The sequence below is a fragment of the Neophocaena asiaeorientalis genome, unplaced genomic scaffold (genome assembly GCF_003031525.2).
Source record: "Neophocaena asiaeorientalis asiaeorientalis breed wild unplaced genomic scaffold, Neophocaena_asiaeorientalis_V1.1 scaffold78, whole genome shotgun sequence".
Classification (NCBI taxonomy): Eukaryota; Metazoa; Chordata; class Mammalia; order Artiodactyla; family Phocoenidae; genus Neophocaena; species Neophocaena asiaeorientalis.
In genome coordinates, this window is record NW_020175018.1 from 12,813,168 (window position 1) to 12,835,628 (window position 22,461).

General features: G+C 49.1%; 1 protein-coding gene across 4 annotated transcripts in view; it reads left to right on the plus strand.

The window, feature by feature from the left end:
* SLC25A25 (solute carrier family 25 member 25) overlaps window positions 1–22,461 on the plus strand; it is a 33,605-nt gene that overhangs the window by 6,191 nt on the left and 4,953 nt on the right. Inside the window, exons 2-6 of one of the 4 annotated variants that reach the window (XM_024762374.1) lie at window positions 18,772–18,898; window positions 18,991–19,078; window positions 19,760–19,795; window positions 20,057–20,168; window positions 21,362–21,520. In XM_024762374.1, the coding sequence (XP_024618142.1) occupies window positions 18,772–18,898; window positions 18,991–19,078; window positions 19,760–19,795; window positions 20,057–20,168; window positions 21,362–21,520 (522 nt within the window). Of the gene's footprint in view, window positions 1–16,070; window positions 16,429–16,516; window positions 17,674–18,771; window positions 18,899–18,990; window positions 19,079–19,759; window positions 19,796–20,056; window positions 20,169–21,361; window positions 21,521–22,461 lie in introns of those variants that run through there. The other 3 variants (XM_024762373.1, XM_024762371.1, XM_024762370.1) reach the window with 3 other exon arrangements.

Here is a 22,461-nt window from a genome sequence, read left to right on the forward strand (position 1 = left end):
GGGAGAGGCCCCAAAGGGGAGAGGCCCACGTACCCCTAAAAAAAAAAAAAAAAAAAAGTGGGCTAGAAAGAAGGAGAAGGTCTGGGGGATGTGGGTAATAAAGGGTGTGTCAGTAATAAAGGGTGTGTAGCACCCAGGGAGAGCACAGTCTACTGTCAGCTGACAGGGCTGCGGAAAGCCCGGGCCCTGTTGCTTTAAGGAAGATTAAAACAGAAAAAAAAAAAGAAAAGAAAAAGAAACCCCAGTGGCAGGAGATTTCTAAGAAGGGGTCTTGTCACTCTACACCCAATGATGTCTTTGGCCCAAATGTTTCCCTGGATGGAAATGGGCCCCCTTGAGCACCGCTCTTGTCAGCCTGTTGCCCGTTTCATGAGCCATAGATGGTCTTTTCTCAAATATAGAGTTCACTTTGAGGTTGTGAAAATGGAAGCTTCAAGTAGAGCTTAATTAAAACCTTTGGAGATTATGTCACTCACCTCATTAGTGTGTAGAAGTGGGACTGAGGCTGGTTGAAAGCAAAGGCAGTGGCAGAACCCAGGATTTGGACTTTGCCCAATTTAGCTCAACATACACTGCCTCCTTCCTTCCGTGGCTGGAGGTACTTAACTAATCCTTAAAACTTTGAGGCCTGGGCTTCCCTGGTGGCGCAGTGGTTAGGAGTCAGCCTGCCAATGCAGGGGACATGGGTTCGATGCCTGGCCTGGGAAGATCCCACATGCCGTGGAACAACTGAGCCCGTGCGCCACAACTACTGAGCCTGTGCTCTAGAGCCCGCGAGCCACAACTACTGAGCCCGCATGCCACAACTACTGAAGCCCGCGTGCCTAGAGCCCGTGCTCCACAACAAGAGAAGTCACGACAATGAGAAGTCCGTGCACTTCGACGAAGAGTAGTCCCTGCTCACCGCAACTAGAAAAGCCCGCACACAGCAACAAAGCCCCAACATAGCCAAAAAAAAATAAAAATAAATAATAATAATAATAAAACAACTTTGAGGCCTTTATTTTCACAGTTTGTGACAAGGAAGTATCTGTGCCATGACACCAGCTGAGCATTTTAAGACCCCCCATAGTGCTCAGGAAGCAGGGCCTGACATGATAGGTATGCTCTGGTCTATAAAAGACTCAACACAAAACCTAAAAAAAGAATTTATTGTCTTAAAGTGCGCCTTCCTTTAAAATAAATGAATAACAAAGGTAGGACAGAAGGAGCTTCTTATCTGCTTTAAACTCTTGGCTGGGAAGCTTGCAAAGGAGGTGAGTCATGGCTTATTTTCCCAGGGTCCAGGGGAAACTGGAGCCGGTGGCTGTCCCTGTTCCTGCTGCTGCTTTGTGAAGCTTTCCACATTCCATCTACCCCTGGCCTCCTGCCTCCTTTCCTCCAGCCCTCCCTCCTCCTGGGCTGGAGTCTGATGTGACTCTTCTTACCAAACACAGGGAAAACCACCTCCATTGTGTGAGAAAACTCGCAAAAAAAAGAAATGCCAGTGATGAAAAAAAAGGGGAAAAAAAGGGCAGGGAATGGTTTAGATCACCCAGAATAAGCACAAAGTGTTGAATCCTTGTCTTTGGTCTGTAACAGTGATTCCTGTTGGTTAAAACCAACTCGCTACTGTGCCCACCTTCACCATCCTGTTGGCCTTTCCCCACCGTCACTTCTGGCTAAATGACTTGTCCAGGGTCTTACAGAAGCACTACAGGGAGAGATTACGTTCTTATAAAAGCCTTTAGTGATGCATTTATGGACGTGGTTAACTTTTTTCCTTTATGTCTTGGATGTATTTTTTTTGCTAGAGTCTCTTCTTTAACCTATATAAGCAGTAAAAATAGGATCTGGTAAATAGTTCTACAGCTAAAAAAATGCCTTTTCTGAATTGTTTCTAAGTGCTGACGATATAAACCAGTCATTCTTACACAGAATTCTCCCAGCTGCCCTTCACACCCTGAGCAGCTCTGATGTATATTTGCTGAAGGCAGCTGTCCATCCGGTGGGCTTCATGCCTGTGTCTGGGCTCTTCTCTCTGAGGTCCTCCCCCAGGACAGAGTAAGCAGCTGGTGACAGTTCCATTCTCACTCATTCAGATGATCTCAGTTTTAGAGTGTGATCCTGAAGTCAGCTTTAAGAAACCACAAACATTTAGTGTTGCTTTAATAATAAATCTGCTAGTTTGCCTTTTCACGTGGGAGCAGAGAAAGAGCGAATAAGGAAAGCGTGGCTGCCACAAGTGGGCTGAACATGTACCAGTGGTTTGGCTCCTACTGGTCAGTTTTGGGTTGGTTGGGAAATTCTGATTATTTAAGGTGATTGGGTGTTTTACATGCCGGCTTCGATACCATATTCTCCCCCTGCCCCCCTTGGCATCTATCTAATCTGAAAGGAGAATCAGGCTCCTATAAGAGCAGAAAAAGAAGAGAAAGTATGCTGTGTTTCTATGTGGTCTCTTGTTTCTACAGATCTTTAATTTATGTGCTACATCTCAAAATCCTATACTTAAAATCAGGTTAATTTTGTACACCCCTAACTTTCTTTTATTTTTAAAAAATTTATTTATTTAATTAATTTATTATTTTTGGCTGCCTTTGGTCTTCGTTGCTGCATGCAGGCTTTCTCTAGTTGTGGCAAGCGGGGGGCTACTCTTCATTGCGGTGCGTGGGCTTCTCATTGCAGTGGCTTCTCTTGTTGCAGAGCATGGGCTCTAGGCACACGGGCTTCAGTAGTTGTGGCTTTCGGGGTCTAGAGCACAGGCTCAGTAGTTGTGGCGCACGGGCTTAGTTACTCCGCAGGCTTAGTTGCTCCACGGCATGTGGGATCTTCCCAGACCAGGGCCCTAACTTCTGTTCCCTGCATTGGCAGGCGGATTCTTAACCACTGCTCCACCAGGGAAGCCCCTAACTTTCTTTTAGAGAAAAGAAAAAGACATCTTTGTTAGCAGGCATTGACCTTGAACTTGGGACCTCAATGGAGACTGGCTTTTCACCAGGAATAAATAAGCATCCAAGAGACTGTTTTCTCGGTGGGGCACTTCTCTTTTCCACAGTCACAGGAGTCCCCTTCAGGGAGTTTTGGCCAAAGCTAGATTTTCTGGTTTTACTTCCTAAAATGGAAATAGATTAGGGGATTTCACCTTTTTCATTACTGCAGTTTTGTCGTCTTCAGTGCCAAATGAGGCTGGTGCCTGGCTCCTCTTCATTGTCTAATAGTGGGCTGAGTCGAAGGCATGAGGCTGTTTAATAGTCCTGCCTGACACCCTGAAACCACTGCTGCCATGGGACGGCACAGGACAGCACCCAGGATCTAAGCGTTTAAATTCTCCGGTTGATTCATTTCAGAGAAGGATAGTCACCTGCCACAGTGGTGCCTTTGAAATAACAAATCGTTACTACCAACGTATAAAGAGATCCTTCAAACTCTTTTGCTCCTGTACCATCCGAAAAGGTTTTTATTTCATGATTTTTTTAAAAAATATTTATTTATTTATTTGGCTGCGTCGAGTGTTCGTTGCGGCACACAGGATCTTTGTTGCGGCTCGCAGGCTTCGTTGCCCCACAGCATGTGGGATCTTAGTTCCCTGACCAGGGATCGGACACGCGTCCCCTGCGTTGCAAGGCAGTTTCTCAACCACTGGACCATTAGGGAAGTCCCCGAAAAGGATTTTAAAAACCAGTGTACCCCGTTGCACGTTAAGTTGACATCTAAACATTTTTGTCATAGGTTTAATAGCTGCAGAGGGTATAATTTCTGGCATACTGTGTATCTGCCTTAAATGTTTTAGTTTGTCGGTTTTGGTTTTGATCAAAACCTAAGAGTTTTGCAGATTTGACTCATCCAGTTTATGGAAAATGCCTTCCGTATAACCTATTGGCCAAGCCAGTCTTCATTTTCAAGTCAAATCCATTTGACTCTCTGTCAAATAAAATCTGACTTCATTTTTCAGTTAAAAAAGAAAGTCTTAGTGGTCTTCCCTTTGACGACATCTCTTCTGAATGCTAATTGTAATTCTAAGATAGATAGATGGGTAGTAGGTAGTGAAACTTGTAAACAAGGGACATGGGGAGAGCTCTCTGCCCTGTTATAAGACGCCCTCAGGAATCTGCAGTTGTCCTTCTGTGTGATGTCCCAGGGGCTTTTATACCCTGGGCAATTCATCAGGATAATTTGGAATGGGTTCCCGCCGGGGGTTCATTCCATTAGAATTTGTTTTCTCTGAAAAGTACGGGAGATCTTGTGACACAGTTTTATCCCCAAGTCTCTATTTTCTAGATTCTTGGAAGAGTGGGTTGCTTCTGCAGGTGATTACCCTCAGCTTAACCAGGTTCTGTGGATGTTTATAAATCTACAGTTACTGGAGCGTTATGCTTGCCAGCCCTGTCTCTGGATATGGGTGGTCCCTCATACCCAAGAAAGTTAAGTGAGGTGGAATTGTATTATAGTAATAGCAAAAGAAACTAATGATCTCTACCAGATATTGGTGGTTTAGGCGATACTGTGGTGTAAGGAAAGAGATGTACTGCATTAACCCACAAGGAGATCAAAGGTGCTTTAAAATAAAAATATTGGCCAAGTATGCAAATTGAACAGATTTTCATTGATCCCTGTCTTAGGTGCTGGTCAGGGGAGATTTTAGGATAGATAAGGCCTGGTCTCTTCCTCACCTAGTTATTATTTCTTTTCTTCTGCTGACTTTGGGTTTAATTTGTTCTTTTCTGGTTTCTTGTGGTGGAAACTGAGGTCATTGATTTGATACCTCTCTTTTCTGATGTAGGTATTCCCTTCTAAGTCCTGCTCTGGCTGCATCCCACAAGTTTTGCTGTGTTGTGGTTTCACACCATTCAAAATACTTTCTAATTTCTCTTTTGATTTCTTCTTGAGCATGGGCTCTAGGCACGCGGGCTTCAGTAGTTGTGGCACATGGGCTCAGTAGTTGTGGCTCACGGGCTCTAGAGCGCAGGCTCAGTAGTTGTGGCTCATGGGCTTAGTTGCTCCATGGCATGTGGGACCTTCCCAGATCAGGGATCGAACTCATGTCCCCTGCATTGGCAGGTGGATTCTTAACCACTGCGCCACCCGCCACACGCCACCCGGGAAGTCCGAACTGTCACTTATCTTTGAAAGAGATTTAAATAATAAGGAAAAAGTTCTTTCCATCTACCCACACAATTACCATTTCTAGTGCTTCATTCCTTTCATTCCATTCTTCATCTGGTTATCATTTTTCTCTATCTGAAGGATTCCTTTAACATTTCTTGTAATGCAGATCTGCTGGTGGTAAATTCTTTCAGCTTTTGTATGTCTGAAAAGTGTTTATTTTGCCTTCCTTTTGGAAGGTATTTTTCTAGGTATAAAATTCTGGATTAACAGTTTCTGATGGAAAGCCCCCTGTCATTCTTGTTTTTGTTCTTCTGTAAGTAATGGGTCTTTTTCTCAAGGTGTTTTAAAGATTTTCCTTTATATCACTGGTTTTCAGAAATTTAACTGTGATGTGCCTGAGTGTAGTTTTTTGTTTTGTTTTGTTTTGATGTTTTTTATGCTTGGGGTTTGCTGAGCTTCTTGGATCTGTAGGTTTTAATAAATTTGGAAAAAATCTGGCCATTATTTCTTTAAATATTTGTTCTGTCCCCACCTCCTGAACTTCAGTTGGGTGTATATTAGTCTATTAGCAGTTCTCCCACAGCTCACTAATGCATTTTTCATTTTTTTGTATTGTTTTATTTTTTCTCTCTGTGTTTCATTTTGTAAAGTTTCTATTGCTGTGTCTTCAAGTTCATTAATCTTTTCTTCTGCATTGTCTAATCTGCTATTAAAACCATCCAGTGTGTTTTTCGTCTCAGACATTGTAGTTTTCTTCTAGAGTATCTGCAATGTCTCTGTTTAATGTTCTTGATCTTTCTTGAGCACGTAGGATACAGTTATGACTTGCAATATCCTTGTGTACCAATTCTGTCATACACGTGATTTCTGGATCAGTTTCAATGGACTGATTTCTCATCATGGGTCACCTTTTCCTGCTTCTTTGCATTAGGCTGTTAATTTTTTATGGGATTTTTATCTTGGATATCTTTGTATTCCTATAAATATTCTTGAGCTTTATTCTGGGATGCAGTGATTCAGAAACAGTTTGACCCTTTCCGAGCCTGCTTTTTTTTTTTTTTTACGGTACGCGGGCCTCTCACCGTTGTGGCCTCTCCCGTTGCAGAGCACAGGCTCCGGACGTGCAGGCTCAGCGGCCATGGCTCACGGGCCCAGCCACTCCGCGGCATGTGGGATCCTCCCGGACCGGGGCACGAACCCGCGTCCCCTGCATCGGCAGACGGACTCTCAACCACTGCGCCACCAGGGAAGCCCCGAGCCTGCTTTTTAAAGCTTTGTTAGTCAGGCAAGAACAGCATTTAGTCTGGGGCCAGTTTTGCCCCACTATTGAGGCAAAACCCTCTGAGTACCCTTCCGGAACCTTCCTATATTATGAGGTTTTTCCACTCCAGCTGGTGGGAACAGGAACTATTCTTAGCCCTGTGATGCCTTTGGCTGGTTCCTTCCCCACCCACAGGCAGTTTCCTCATACTCACTTGCTCTGATTTTGGGGGGCCCTCAGCAGAGCTCCAGAGCTTGCTGTCTGTGTAGCTCTGTCTTCTCTGGTACTCTGTCCTGCAAACTCTAGCTGTCCTGGCCTCCCAGCTCCTTCTCTTCAACATAGGGAGACTACTGGGCTCTGCTGGGTACCCACTCTCTGCACCATATCCTGGAAACTCCAGGCAGGAAGCCTGGGCAGTTGAGGGGCTCATGTGTTTAGAAATCTCAGGAATCACTGCCCTTCGTTGCCTAATGTCCAGTGTCTTGAAAACCATTCTCGTATATTTTGCCTTCCTTTTGGAAGGTATTTTTCTAAGTATAAAATTCTGGATTAACAGTTTCTGACGGAAAGCCCCCTGTCATTCTTGTTTTTGTTCTTCTGTAATGGGTCTTTTTCTTAAGGTGCTTTTAAGATTTTCCTTTTTATCACTGGGTTTCAGAAATTTAATTTGTTTTTTCAGAAATTTAAGTTGTTACAGGCAGGAAGGTGAATTGGTTCCTGTTACTGCGTCTTGGCTAGAACCCCCTCACCCCCCGAGTTCATAACTCAGTTCCGTGGTACAGAGTAGTCCATTAAATGAAAAGCCAGTAACCTCCTCAATAAGGGATTTATCTCATGTTTGTAGATGGGGGCCTAAAACATCACCATCTCCCCCAACTCACCAGATTTTCAGTGCCTAAAAAAAGATTAATTTTCACTAAAGGATTACTTATTTATATAGGGATTTTTGCTCTGGACTGGCTCTTCTTTAGTATTAAAGCTAGCTATTTCTATGAACTCACAATCATTTTCTATTTATTTATTTGTGGCTGTGTTGGGTCTTCGTTGCTGTGCCCAGGCTTTCTCTAGTTGCAGCGAACAGGGGCTACTCTTCGTTGCAGTGTGCAGGCTTCTCATTGCAGTGGCTTCTCTTGTTGTGGAGCACGGGATTTAGGTGCCCGGGCTTCAGTAGTTGTGGCACACAGGCTCAGTAGTTGTGGCTCACGGGCTCTAGAGCGCAGGCTCAGTAGTTGTGGCACACTGGCTTGGTTGCTCCGTGGCATGTGGGATCTTCCCGGACCAGGGCTTGAACCCATGTCCCCTGCATTGGCAGGTGGATTCTTAACCAACGTGCCACCAGGGAAGACCCTGAACTCACAATCACTTTCTTTTCTTTTTCTTTCTTTTTTTTTTTTTTTGCTGTACCGCACAGCATGTGGGATCTTGGTTTCCCCACCAGGCATCAAACCCATGCCCCTTGCAGTGGAAGCGTGGAGTTTTAACCACTGGATCACCAGGGAAGTCCCTCACAATCATTTTCTAGATTAAAATAGCTAATATGTACTGTTCTAAGAGCTTTGTACATTATTTCATTTAGTCTTTAACCGACTCTGTGAAGTAATGATATGGTTCTGTTACTATCCTCATTTTGCACATGAGGCTGTTAAAGCACAGAGAGGTAAAGTAACTTGACCAAGATCACACAGCCAGTAAGTGATGGCCAGGATTGAACCTGGGGTCTGGCTCCAAAGACTAGACATTTAATCAACACACAAAACTGCTTCCAGGTAAAGTTGTTCTGTATATCCAGTGAGAGGGCAACTGATGCGGGTTCCTCAACTTTCAAACAAGCATGCCGTCTTGCTTTCCCTTGTCGTGTTTTCTTTTTAAATAACGGTTGTATGTATGCACACATGTGTGCCTGGTCATACATGCTCATGATTTGGTTTCACTAGATATAAGAGGATATTCAAAGAAAATAAACCTCCCATCTATCTTTCTTCTTCAAACCCCGAAGTTCCCTCCCACGCCACCCCAAACCGTCTCTTCAATTTTAGTTCGTCTTTCCAGAGAGATTCTTCACGTACACAAGCTTAGAAATAGATGGCAGCAAACTATCCCCTTTCTTCTGCACCTTGCTCTTTTCATCTAACAAGATATTTTCAAGTCATTCCATAATAGTAGGTGTAGAGCTGCCTTACTCTTTTTGACAGCTGCCTAGGGCTCCATTGTGGTTGTGCATTAATTTACAACCTACTCCCCTTCTAAAGAATTTTACATTGTTTCCAAACCTGTGCTATTGTAAATCAGGCTGCAAAAAATATCCTTATATTTTATCACACGTATGTATCCCATATATATCACATTTGTATATGTGATTTCCCAAATGTGCAAATATATCTGCAGGATAAATCACTAAAAGTGGAATTGCTGTGTCAGAGCGTTTGTGCTTTTGATATGTTGGTAGCTGTGACTAAATTGCTCTCCAGAGAGATTATACTGATTTACACTCTCATAGCAGCGTATGAGGGTATATGTTTCTCTATACTCTCCCCAACACGGTCTATTAAACTTTTTTCATGCTGTGTTTGTTTTCAAAATAATGGCTGTGAACACCGTATCAAAGGGTTACCTTTGTGAGGGATGACCCGGCACTGCATTTGTCTGCCAGGAAACTAAGAAACAAATGACCAAAGATTAATTCCCTTTTGTTCATGATCATTTGCTCATTTCAGCCCACAGACTTCATCTATGCCTGGTTCTGGGCACTAGGGGTAGAAAGATCTGCAACTTGGTCCCTGTCCCCAGGAAGTTCATCTTGTAGAGCGAGACACAGAGGAGTGGCTATGGTATGGTGTGCATTGTGTTACACACAGTTGCAGAGAATGGGATAATGGAACAAGGGAAAGTGTTGCTAGATATCTTAGGAAGTGTTGCCAGGATCTCTTGATTGTGCTAAACTTGATGGGGAATGTCATCCCGGAAACAGCCAGGTGGAGAGAAGGAAGTTGGACTCTTGAGGACCAGCCAGCTCAAGGTGGATTCTGTGAGACTGGAAGCTCCTCTGGAGGTTACCGCGGGCACCTCCCTGCAGAACTGCCGGCTGCATGCAGGGAATCGGTCGGCTGTGATTGGAGGGATGTTGCTGGTGGGGATAATGAACTCGGTAGTGTCGGCAGAGGTGATTGGCCGCGCCCTGCTGCAGTGAGAATGCAGGCTGGATGCTCGGGTCCTCACTTGCGTGATGATCATTAATTGAGCGAGGACAGCTGAATAATTGGGAGCTCGAAGTTGCTTCTGCCTCCGGGAGAGGTCTGTTGGGCTATCGCTTTTTTCCTTTTTTCAAAAAGCCAAGCATTTGATCACCGTCCACCTGCAAAAGTGAGTTTTTATTGAAGAAGCTCCAGCTGCTCTCTCGTTGTCAGCGACCCGGCGGGGCTTTCAGAGTGAGCTGCTTCTCAGGCCAGGCACGACAGCAGTGCTAGCAAATTTGAGAAGGCAGGAAACAGCCACTGCATGCAGAGCTGCCAGCCTTACAACTCCCCAGGCTAGTCGTCCAAGCAGCTGTGTAGCCAGAGACCCTTGGTATTGTGGTCACATCCCTCCTCAAAAGTGAACGGTCACCGTCGGCGACGTGGGGAGGAAGCCGTGATGTTGCAGATGCTGTGGCATTTTCTGTCTAGCTTCTTCCCCAGGGCCAGGTGCCAAGGCTCCAGAGAGGGGAGCGGGAATGAAGTCAGAGGCACCCCGGCTCCGGCACGGGGAGCCCAGATGCCAAGCTTTTTGGGGAAACAGGACGGAAGGGCTGAGGCCACGGAAAAGAGACCCACCATCTTGCTGGTGGTCGGACCCGCAGAGCAGTTTCCAAAGGTAATGGCAATGTCGAGAGGACCTCCTAGGTTAGGGGCTAGCCTAGGATCATTTTCCTGGAAAAAGCTGGAGTGTGGGGGAGGAAGAGAGGACTTATGAATGAATCCGTTTGGTACCGGGGGCCTGGGGAGAAGTGTTAGACAATGAAGAAGCCCAGCTCCAGTCCAGAATCTTTCTGTGGCCACTGCAAAAGCTTTATTACCCAATTGTGACCACTTCAGTGCGGCCATTTGAAGAAGGAAGGTTGAATGCAATGGAAGATTTACCTTAGGATTTGTCTCTTTGGCCCCAGAAAGCCATTTGAAAGGCAGGGACAAACAATTACACCGTGTCTTAGGTCTTAGCCTGTTTAAACAGCACAGGGAGGACGGAGCTCAGCGGGCAACAGAGCAAACCTTCCAAGGTGAACCCAGCTGCCGGGAGCTGGGGAGGACCAGCCTGCTCTGCATCCCAAAAGTCAGACCCTCTGCCTTGGTGGGCAGGGGACCCGTCTTGCCTTTCTTTCTGGGAGAAAGGGAGCGATGAGGCAGAGTGGAGGCTGGAGTCTCAGTGCACGGAGGCCGGCACTCCTCACGGGTCTGCGGGTCTGCTGAGCGCTGGGGCCTTCCGTCCATTTCGTGCCCTGAGCGTGGCTTATGTCATCTGATCCTCACAAGAACCAGGGTAAGTGATAGCACCCCCATTTCACAGATGAGGAAACTGAGGTGCAGAAAGGTTAAGTAATTTGCCCGGGATTAAACAGTTAAGGTGGGGTAGAGGTGAGATTTCATTTCAGTCTACCTGGAACTTTGCCATGTACTGCCCTCATCTTCCCTTAAGAAAGCCGTTTTTAATGGGACCAGTCGAGTTCTCAGGGTTAGAACAGAAAGGCTATTTGGCTGTGATTTCTCCTGCCTGTGGTAGGAGAACCTTGTTCACCTCCTGAGGCTTGGTTATTTTGAATCTTTTCTCCTTTCTCAGGATAAAAATGAACTGGAAAAAGGAAGGAGATTCTGCCCTGTGTGTGGTACACTGTAGAGTCCAAAAAAGGTTCTGCTGAATTGAACTACTGCATTTAAGAAATGGATGTTCATTTTTCCTTTGCTAAGTGGGAGGAACTTTTGATGCAACAACTTTTGCAGTGGTTTCAGGTTAAGCATTGAGGAGAATCCTTAGTCTGTGATGGGCTCACCCGGGGCGACAGGGGTCTCGGCATCTGTACTGTGCCTGAGATGTGACAGGTGTCGCTTTCTACCTTTTGATCATTTTACAGGAGCTCGGAAATGGCTGTGGCGTTATCTATTATGAGGAACTTTTATCTCCAGACCTGCTTGCCTTACGGCCAAGGGCTTAAGGGACTGGCTGGCTCCTTTTAAATTCACCCACTTTTGACTTTAATAATTAACTGCTCCACTTCCCAGACTCACACCGACTGGCAGCTCTTGTCAGCCCTCCCCCTGGGCTGGCCTGGCATCAGGACTGTTCTGAACGGCTTCTTTCCTGGCCTACAGAATCGGGAGCAAGGCGGGCTGAACCTGAGACCCACACCTCTCACTGACACTTCTCCCCAGAAGGGAGATGGATCAGCTGCCTGGGGGTGTGGGGAGCCCCAAGAGGGAGGTGCGTCAGCTGGTTTTGGTTTGAAACAAGCAAGAAAGCGCTTCTGGGCAGTGTGTGGACCCTTTAAAGGCAGACATATTAAGAACTGGAAGAGTGTTTCAGCAGCGTGCGTCCTTTTCCAGCACAGCTGCTCTTGAAGGTAGGGGTTGGAGGTTGGGATCGCGGGCCGGTGGGGCCTGGCTCGCCATTTCTCTCCGGCAGACGCTGCCACAACCTCATGGGAACCTCGCAGAGACGTTCACTTTGGTTCTCCGCCTTCTAAGTTTCCCAGTGGCGCTACTTTGTTCGACTCTCATTTCTCTCTTAAATATGTCTGCTGGTGAGCCAGGTTCCGGCCAGCTTTTATTCTCAGAACTGTTCCAGTTTCCCCCCTTATCTTTGTCTTACAGTCGATCTGCAGTTGGAGAAGAAAGCCATTAGTCTGGAGTGGGAGGTGCCCTGAGCGGCATTCAAGCTTTCAAATCCTGAGGGGCCGTCTTCTCAGAAGCTCAGAGAATTTTGCTCATTGTGTGTCTAATTGCCAAGTGCAGGCAGGTTTCATTGGAAACCGGCTCCGCTGGGCTGTCATGGCAACCCGATCATCAAATGACACTACGGCTACAGCAGCAAATGAGGCTCGAGGGCCTTACGGGTGGGTGGGGCTAGAATAGCTGGATGCTGGCAATTTATTAATATTTTTGGCTTGGTCTGAGTCATTGGCGGGGCGGGGGCGGGGTGCGGTGGAAATACTGTATGAGCTAATGCCACGCTCCCAGAGGTACTCTTACCTGCCCTGTTGTTACTCATGGTATTCCGGCACTTACGGGGATCTTTGGCATGAAACAGTGGTAGAACAAGGAAAGCTGGTGGGGTGGGGGCATGCGCAGATCTGAGGGTGAGAAGGTGCTTGTGAGAGGAACTGCTACTTAGCAGATTAAGGGAAATCGAATGCCACTGAATTCTAAGGCATCTGGAGTGGCTGCCATTGTTTCTGAGTACTGGTTGTTACAGGAATGGACACTGGAAGAAAGGAAACAAAAGTAGATCTGGGTCACAAAATTAGAACAGGTAAAGATAGCAGAGAAGACGTGTCGATGGCAGGAGTGGGAGAGAGCACTTTACTTGGGCCTCCAGAAGCACCGGGAGCTGGTGTGAAACATCAGGAACGGAGCACAAGCCCTGCTTTATGTACTTTTTTTTGGCTACGCCACGTGGCATGCGGGATCTCAGTTCCCCAGCCAGGGATAGAACCCATGCCCGCTGCAGCGGAAGCATGGAGTCCTAACCGCTGGGCCGCCAGGGAAGTCCTGAGCCCTGCCATATTCGTCTTCCTTATTTGTATTTCTCACGTTTGTGTTCAGAGCTGTAACAGATACATTTTTTGTGTGGTTTTTTTTTAGCTAAGGCTAAAATTACTCCCCCGCATCTGCTGCCTTCCCATGTGAGGTACTGCTCACTGTAATTCTCAGGGTCAGGCTGACAAGTGTTCTTTGGAAGCTGAATTCTAAAATCTCTTTATGGCAGTGTCAGGCTTGGATGCTGTTTTAAGTGGCCATTGTAACAGGAGCCAGGCTCTGGTGAGCCTCCGCCAGCTGGCTCTGGGGCCCGGGCAAACCAGGTGGCCTCTCCTGGTCTGTTTCTTCATCTCGGAGATTCAGAGATGACCCCAGGGTCCCTGTGGGGCCCAGTGTCTGTAATTCCAGGGAGAGAGCATTTGCCTTGGACACCAGGTGCCTGGAGATTGGCTCAACTGAGAAGTAAAGGTTTCTGTGTGACAACAGAGTTCTGCATGACCTCTGCAACTCAGGAAGATGGGTGGTTTAAATAAATAAGCAAACGCCAGTTTACGTTTGTCCAGCGAAGACATTCTGTTGGACTCAAACACAGTTGCAAAATAGAAATACGTTGGAGCCCTTTAAGATTAACATTGGAATAGAATTAATGGAAGCGTTGTAAAATAACGTATTGACGAGCACATGCAGAACTTTTCAGAGAACATTTCCCGGCCCTGTGATGCCATCGGTCTGTAGAGTAATGAGCTCTGTTATAATCAAGGACACTCCATTCTGTTGATTCTAGAAGATAGTTGCCCTTGTTTGGTAATGCTTTAATAATTGTTCCTTATATATTGAATGCTGATTTCACTTTCATTTGGTATTGTTTTCAAATCTCTTCTCAGATTTGTCTTGTAAATACATCATACAACTCATTGGTACCAAAAAAAACCCCTCAATGGTACAATTATGTTTACCAACATGACTTGAAAAACATAGTTTAGTAGGAAAGGAACATCTCCAATTGAACAACTTATTTATTCAGTCAAAATATTTGCCATTTTGTATTGGAAGGACTGCAATTGTCATTGAAATGAGACACTTCAACAGATCTGTGTGATTTATTTTCGTTTCAAAAGCAATCGTGAATAATTTTAAAAAGGAAGATCAGCATTTAAAATTCAGCTTTTTTATTTATAAATGTGAACTTCCTTTAAAATAAAAATAATAATACAGTATCTTTTTGAGTTGAGGTGGACAGAATACCCTGAGGACTCTATTTGCTGGCACTCGGGAAACCAAACCTAAGGTCTTCATCAAGAGTGGTCGTGTTTGTTTTTTGGGGTCTCAGAGTCCTGCCAAGCACGATTCATTCATTCATTCAGAAACTGCTTATGTCAAGCACCTCCGTGATCAAGGCAAGGGCTCATTCCAGGCAAGGAGGTACAAAGGCCCTGCCTTTAGGACCCCAGCAGTAGAGATAAGATGTACGTAAAAATAGCCATAAAGCAGAACATTCTGGATTGGGTAGCTTAAGAGACAGCTGAGTATCATGGATTTAGGTGGAGGCTGAGCAGGAATTCGCCTGAATAATCCTGAGTTGCCTCTGGATACCTCATCGGATCCTCCCTAGTGGATGGATGAAACAGCCCAAGACCTGTTTTTACAGACTCACCATCAGATCTCTTTTAGAAGGGCTGAAATATCATATAAGTTATTAAAATCTGTTTCATAATGATGTATATAAGCATCAACATCTTATTTTCAGAACCTTTTTCAAGTTCTCAACAAAAAGCTTTTTAGTGAATTTAAGAAGTTCCTTTTACTTTGGTGGATCCCCAGATGACATCCATCTGCTTTTAATCCATCCTGGTCGCGAGGTTTCGTCTGTATTAGGACGTGGTGCACTGTAGATGGAACATAGCGAGATGGATTCCTTTTTCATCTCTGTGACGTGGGCTCTTCCTCTGCAGCATGAGTCTGACATCTTCCTTGGGAAGGAATGAGGTGGAGGTGGCAGGGTGGCCCTTAAATAAAGATCAGATCCTGACTCTCCAAGACCTGAAGTTTCCTCTCATCCTCACCTAAAAGGGACATTCTAGGGCAGTGTTGCTCAGTAGAACTTTCTGTGATGATGGAAATAATGTGTGGCCATGCGACCAAGGAAATGAATTCTTAGTTTCATTGAATTTTAGTTTATTTGAAATTGAGGACTTCCCTGGCAGTCCGGTGGTTAAGACTTCACTGTTCAGGGGCGCGGGTTCGATCCCCGGTCAGGGAACTAAGATCCCACGTGCCGTGTGGCGTGGCAAAATAAAATAAAAGTATTGAGCAGCACAGCTGTAGACCAGAAAGCTCCGATGCACTGAACTCTAGAGTGTCCTGAATGAATGTGGGCTCTGAAGACCACATCCGTGGATCTTAAGTGAGGCCCAGGCTGACCCCAGATTGGCGCTGCTGAGGAGTGCCCCGGCACAAGGACCTGTGGCCTAGAGTGTCCTCTTCCTGCCCCCATCATTTCAGCCTCTCGGTGCTTGTGGGGTCCCCAGGCAAAGCCTACAGGGGAGGGGCTGCTCATGTGCAGGGTGGCCTGGGGAGGGTCACTAGAGCCAGCCAGAGCTGTGCCTGGAAAGCCGTGTGGCCCAGGCAGCTCCCCTGCAAGTGAAAGACCCCTCCCCACCCCCACCGGGGGCTACTTCCAGGACTACTTCCCCCGCCGCCCACTGACTTCTACCCTCACAGCGAAACGGGGCCGTTTCAGGTGAGCATTGATTCATTCTCTACCTCCACTTATTTTTCTGCTGGGAATGATTTACCAAGGAGAGAAACCGCTGTATTGTGTGACGCGTTTGGGGACCTTGTGGAAAAACAGGCCAAAGGCTGTTTGTTTGGAGGGATTGGCAGCCAGAGGGTGAAGGTTTCTGGGGCAGATCCCAGGGCAGGGCAGAGTGCTCTGCCCGTCTCCGAAGGGTTAACTGGGGAGCAGGTGACGTCAGTCCTGATCTTTATCCCTCTGCACTCGGCCACGCACGCCTCCTTGCCGGGCTCTGTGCTCATTGGCTGTGGGCGGGAGGTACAGTGAGCAGACTTTTTTCAATTAAGTGAAAGGACAGGGTGGAGGCAGCCAATGACAGCTGCGCCCCAGCATACCTTGTGCAAGTGTGCTGGGCCGGGCAGCATTCTCCTGCCTCCACGCCGCCTGAAACAGCTCCCACCAGCATGCTCTGCCTGTGCCTGTACGTGCCCCTCATCGGGGAGGCCCAGACCGAGTTCCAGTACTTCGAGTCCAAGGGGCTTCCCGCCGAGCTGAAGTCCATCTTCAAACTCAGTGTCTTTATCCCCTCCCAGGAGTTCTCCACCTACCGCCAGTGGAAGCAGGTCTGTACCTCTGTACCATGGAAGGCAGCGGGCGTTTCATCAGTGTTGGCTGAGTGAATGGATGAGCTGGTAGAGGGTCCGCATACCTCAAAGGTCTCCACCATTTCTAAGCGTTCCAGTTTTTTCCCCAGCTGTCGCGTAACTATAGGCAGCTAAAGGGCTATTACGTCATGGGAGTGACTGGCTCTCATGTGACTTCCAAGGAAGGCTGGAATTATAGGGAAGGCACTTGTGGGAGACAGAAAGGAATTTTCTTGCGGAGGGCAGGGTTCTAAGCAGTGCAGGGCCAGGAAGTGCAGGGGCACAAGTCTAGCTGCTTTATCTGAGCTGGGGGGCAGGAGGGGAGGGGAGAGTCCCCTCATTGGAGACCCAGGAGTTGGAACCGTGGCTGCGGAGGCTGGAGGTGACAGGGCTGTGCCCTGGGTGAAACAAACCAACGGGCAGGGGTGAGGGGACCTTCCTAGGCGTCTCTTTGGAGCAGGAGGCAGCAGAAATAATTACTAATTTAAATATGGGGAAACAGCTACAGAGTCTGAGGGGGTCGCCTGCCTCCTAAAGGGACACCCCAACTTCTCCGTTAATCAGATCCTGTGCTATCCCCCAGTGCTCACGACGGCAGTGACGGTCAGATGGTGTGCAGGGGGTGGTGATTTGCATATCCTAGGAAGGAGACTGGACTGAGGTAGAAGCAACAACTTAGAATATTTTGAAATGAGCTGCGTGAGCATGTCCTTGAGTTGTCTGTATCTCGGGCACCCGCCCAACAAGGCCCATGGATCGCGTTGGTGCCAGAGCAGCCCAGATACCAATGAGCTTCGTGCCTAGTGTTCGCCTCGTTTCTAAATGACATGAAGATTCTATTTCCGCTCCTCTCGTAAATCCAGGGTGCTTAACCTGTATGTAATCTGCATTTCGGTGGAGAGCACAGATGTCTGCAGGAAGTTAACATAACTCCAGACAGCTGATAGAACACGTGCCAGCCTGTGTCTCACATTCCAGCCATACCCTCCCTGAGTTGTTCTTTGGATCATGTTAGGGGACACAGTATCTGGAGAGGACCAGCTAGCCAACGGCCCATCAATTTCCAAACCCACTGGCTCAGAAGACTTTGAAACCCACGCTGGTTTGTGGGTAGTGACTGTATTTCTTGCTGAGAGAATTGGGCAACACAGGGAGACTCTAACCATTTTCCTTAGGAGATTTTTGGTCCTAGTTTTGGGGTGTTGCTGGGTTGGAGTGACTCAGGTATGTTCCCCACCTTCTTGAGATTAACCTTTAGAATGGCAGCAGACACTGAACAGAGGTGGCTCTGGAGTCCATCAGGCCTGGCTTGAATCCTGCCCACCAACTTCCCTAACTGTGCGACCTTGGATAAATTACTAAACCTCTGTGAGCTTCTGTTTCCTTCTCTGGAAAATGGGGGAAATGATATAGTACCCACCTCCCAGGCCTGTCTGCGAGGATTCAGCGGGTTACTAGAGGTGAAGCCTTTAGCAGGACCCCGGGCACAGACCGACTGCTTGTGCTTTTGTGGAAAAGTTCCAGTTGCTGAGCATCGAAAACGGACCGCAGCTGCTGAACAGAGCTCATGTCTAAGGGCAGGTGCAGGTTTTTGGAACCTCACTGCCCAGGAAAGGGTCTCTTAAAGCTTCCTTGGGTCACCAAACAATTCCTAAGTGGAGCTGCCCTGCTTTTCAGTGCCTGGTTAAGGGAGCTGAGGTTGGTTATAGCACCTGGCTCCCCTGAGATCAGAGACAGGCAGCGCCATCAAGCAGGCCCAAGAAGAGTTCCCATTGCTCTTACCACTTCTCCATCCTCCAGAGTTCTCTCTGGCAGTATTTCTGCCAAGCAGCCATCGGCAGGGGCCAGCTCTGCCCTGTACCTTTACCTTTACCCTGGTCGCCCCCTATTGTTCTTGGGCCAGTGCCACTTTTAGGGATAAAAAGAGCAAGCTGCAGAGTTTCTGAGGGAATCTGGAGCTCCAGGGCCACCCCACATTTGGGCAGAGGGCATGTGGGGCTGAGGCCCGGCACCAGGGACAGAGCTGCAGGGGAGCCGGGCAGCTGGCCTGGTGGAAGTACCAAGCCCACTGCTGCCGGCCTCTGTCAGAAGGGCTCCTCTTGCGGGTCTTTTTCCTCTTTCTCATGAGGGAAACACGGTGGGCTCTTGGCTGGGTTCTGGCTGGCCCTAGGCAATCCAGGTGGTGGCCCTGGGAGTGGAGGGGGGGAAGTGTCTCGGGTCATGGGGCCACCTCTGTTCACGGTTGAGCAGTTGTTTCCTGGGAACGGGACACCACAAGGGACAGGAAAAGCTGAAGGATAAAACCTTACTTTTGTTTTATAGAAAATTGTACAAGCTGGCGACAAAGACCTCGATGGGCAGCTAGACTTTGAAGAGTTTGTCCATTATCTCCAAGATCATGAGAAGAAACTGAGGCTGGTATTCAAGAGTTTGGACAAGAAGAATGATGGTGAGCATTGCCCCCGGGGGCCAGCGGCGGGCCCAGCGGTCCTGGGCCTCTCCGCAGGGCTGGCTTCCGGCTCACGGCCTTTGTTGTTCCAGGACGGATCGACGCGCAGGAGATCATGCAGTCCCTGCGGGACCTGGGAGTCAAGATATCTGAACAGCAGGCAGAAAAAATCCTCAAGAGGTGAGTGCGTAGCCGCCCCTGCGTTTGGTTGAACAAAAGTGTGACGAAAGAAGGTTTCTTGGACTCACTCCCTCGTGCCATTCACTGTATTGACCCTGTTTCCGTGAACTTTGGCTTCTGGTGGTTGGAAGGGATGAATAAGTAACCCCTCCCAGAGACCAGCTGCTCCCAGGTTCCTGGTCAGCTCCGGTGGTAGAATCACAGATCACCTGGCAGAGTGCCTGAGCGCCAGCCACCCGCTAAGAGAGAAGACTAGCTGGGGATTTTAGTAGGTGAAAGGCCAGCAAGGGACACCCTTCTCTGCCCGGTCGTTCAGGGGCAGGGCTCACGTGGCCGCCCTCCACTGTGGGGAACTTCCTCTTAATACAACGCTCAGATGTGCTGCCCCGAAAGGCATCCCGCAGGCCAGGGGTGGTCCTGGGGACTGGCATCATTGCTGTGCTGGGAACTCGCACAGAACAGCCCCAGAGCCGCTTCCTGTCCTCCGGAGCCTCCCCAAGTCCCGGGGGCCCGAAGCCGGCTGGTCAGGGACGGCAGTCTCTGGCCCTTGCTCCCCTCCGCGTGGAGGGTGCGTCCTCGTGCTGTGCCGTGGCATGTGCTTGCGTCACTAACCTCCGCTCAGAGCACTTATTTGTGTTGTTTCTCCTCTCTCCTCTGCATCTTCCTTTGTCTGTCTGTCAGAATACGAACGGGCCACTTCTGGGGCCCTGTCACCTAGTAAGTATCCGTGTCACTCTCGGGACCGCCTCCCTCCTTGACCTCTGTGCCCAATCAGAACGGGGTTCTCGTGGGCCATCAAACCCCGTTTTTGTACCAGGTGGGATGTGGAGCCACCTGGCCTTTTCTCCTCCGGGGCAGAGGCGCCTTCTGTGGTTTCCTGGTGGCCACGCGCCTGCCCTCGGCTCCCCTGGAGGTGGGAAGTGCGGCTGACAGATGGGGCCTGTTTACATTTGGGCGACCCACATATTTGTCTTGCAGCATGGACAAGAATGGCACAATGACCATCGACTGGAACGAGTGGCGAGACTATCACCTCCTGCACCCCGTGGAAAACATCCCTGAGATCATCCTGTACTGGAAGCATTCCACGGTGAGCCCCCCGCTCCTGGGGCCGGAAGGGGGTTTCTCGCTCGTCCATTCATAGGGTCCCCTTCGCCCAGCATTAGCCCCCATCGTGGTGGGGGTTCCCAGCCCACCTCCCCTTCAGTGGTGGGGCTGTCTGCTTCTCTGCCAGCCTTCCACATGCTCCCTCCGTCTCCCTCATGCCAGCCAACCTGAACGGCCCGCCCATGCCCCAAACACGGGGCTCCCTCTGCTAGAAACAATGCCCTCCTGTCCCCACGTGCTGCCTGTTCTTCAAGGTCTGCTGTAAGCACCCGCTCCCTGAGCCTCCTTGTTCTTCCAAAGCCTCCTGAGGGCTGCTCTGCAGAGATCCAGTAGCAGAGCTGTTCAGTTTCTCCCCCCGGCCACGCCATTTTTTGGGTCATTTCTCTCTACGGCAAAAGAATACCTCCCCACTGCTCTTTCACCCCCGGTCAGAAACACACAGAGCTCTGTGCCCTCACTGGTAGTGGCCCCATTGACCCCTCGCCCGCGAGCATCCCTTTCTGCTGGTCCTTGCTGAGTATCCCCTGGTGGCAGTCTTATCCATCCTGGACCGTCAACTCCAGAAGAGGAGGCCACAGGTCCTCCTCCTCTGTCTCCCGAGGTGCCCTCAGGGGACGCCTGGCATCTTCGTTGGCTGAAATTAGGTGGACGCTCTGCGGGTAGGAGCCGCTGCCCCGTGGGTCTGGCCTGCAGCCCCAAGGTTGGAGCAGAGCTGGCTCTGCCTGCCAAGCCGGGAGGCCGCCTGGGAGAGAGGGCATTGCACAGGCAGCACAACCTCTCGTGTTTGCAGAAGTCTTGCATAACGTTCTGCCAACGTGATCCGGTTACACGTCAGGTTTCAGAAGAATTTTTATCCCTGACTTGATCCTTCCAGTACAGCCAACCTGGTGATCCTCAGCTGCAGTGCCTTTGTCAGCTGTTCTGCAGGAGCCCCTGGCAGTGTCCCGAAGGGCTGTCCGCGTGGTTTTCTACCTGCATTCTTCCAGCTGTGCTCTCAGTTCTAACCTGGGCCTCTCCAAGGCCACAGACAGCTCAGAGCTTTGCTGCCTCCACATAGCGAAGGGGTAGGGGGGTCCCTTCTAGGCGGCAGAAGGCTGTGGACCTGGCTGTCTGCCGGCAGCTCTGCCACAAGCGTCGGGAGCCTGCTAGATTTATCGTTGTTGGTCTTCCTCACAGATCTTTGATGTGGGTGAGAATCTGACGGTCCCCGACGAGTTCACGGTGGAGGAGAGGCAGACGGGGATGTGGTGGAGACACCTGGTGGCTGGCGGTGGGGCGGGGGCCGTATCGAGAACCTGCACGGCCCCCCTGGACAGACTCAAGGTGCTCATGCAGGTACGCAGGAAAACAGGCCCCAAGCCACCTGGTTTCCACCTTGGGTTTCTTTGGTGGGTTGGTTTCCCCTCCCTTATCTGGGGCCCTGCTTTGGGCCCATACTTTCCTAACCCAGTAAATCAGATTGGAATTATTGCTCAGACAAGGATGACATTAGATCTTGGCCTAGGTGGCCTTTTGCACATTAGATCCTGGCCTAGGTGGCCTGATCTAATTTTATCTGAGGCCCTTAAGCCAGGAGTCACATTACAGGGCCATACTGGAGGCAGATGACCCCAGTGAGAACTGGGGTGTGGCAGGAACCTGTTTCCTTAGGCGCATCTTACATAGGCCACCACGTGGGGGGGCAGTGCGAACAGATCCTCACCTGGCCTGGACACCATTCCCTTGGCTGGGCACCCAGCTCCACGTCCACAGGGCAGGTTCAGCTCATGCTGAACCCAAGTCGGGAGCAAGGTTGTGAAATCGAGCTGCCTGAGGACACACCAGTGGACTCCAGTGTCTTTTGGACAGTGGCCGGTCACCCCCTTGCCCCCTGACTTGCGTTCTGGCACTTTTCGTGCCAGGAACCCTGCTCAGAAAAGGTGTCATCCTTTCCTTACCCCCTCAGCGCCTCCCGGGCCTGCCTCGGTTTGAGGTCTGTGGATGGAAGAATGAGAACTCCCTTCTGGTGCTGAATCAGGGAGGCGAGTGGTTCAGGGAGAGGAGCCCTGGGCCTGGGACCCGACCCGGGGTCCCCCTGTCCCAGCTGGGTGACCTCAGGCGAGTCACTTCCGCCCCAGGACTTCTACTGCTCTGGAAACTAAGGGGTTCGAACAAATTGCCTCATCAGTGTGTTTTTCTTAGCCAGATCCCCAGGAATGCTGTAGAGATTAAAAGCTGTCCTTGGGTGAAATGACAAAATGCCAGGGAGGGGCTTTAAATTAATGGGGGTGGGGGAG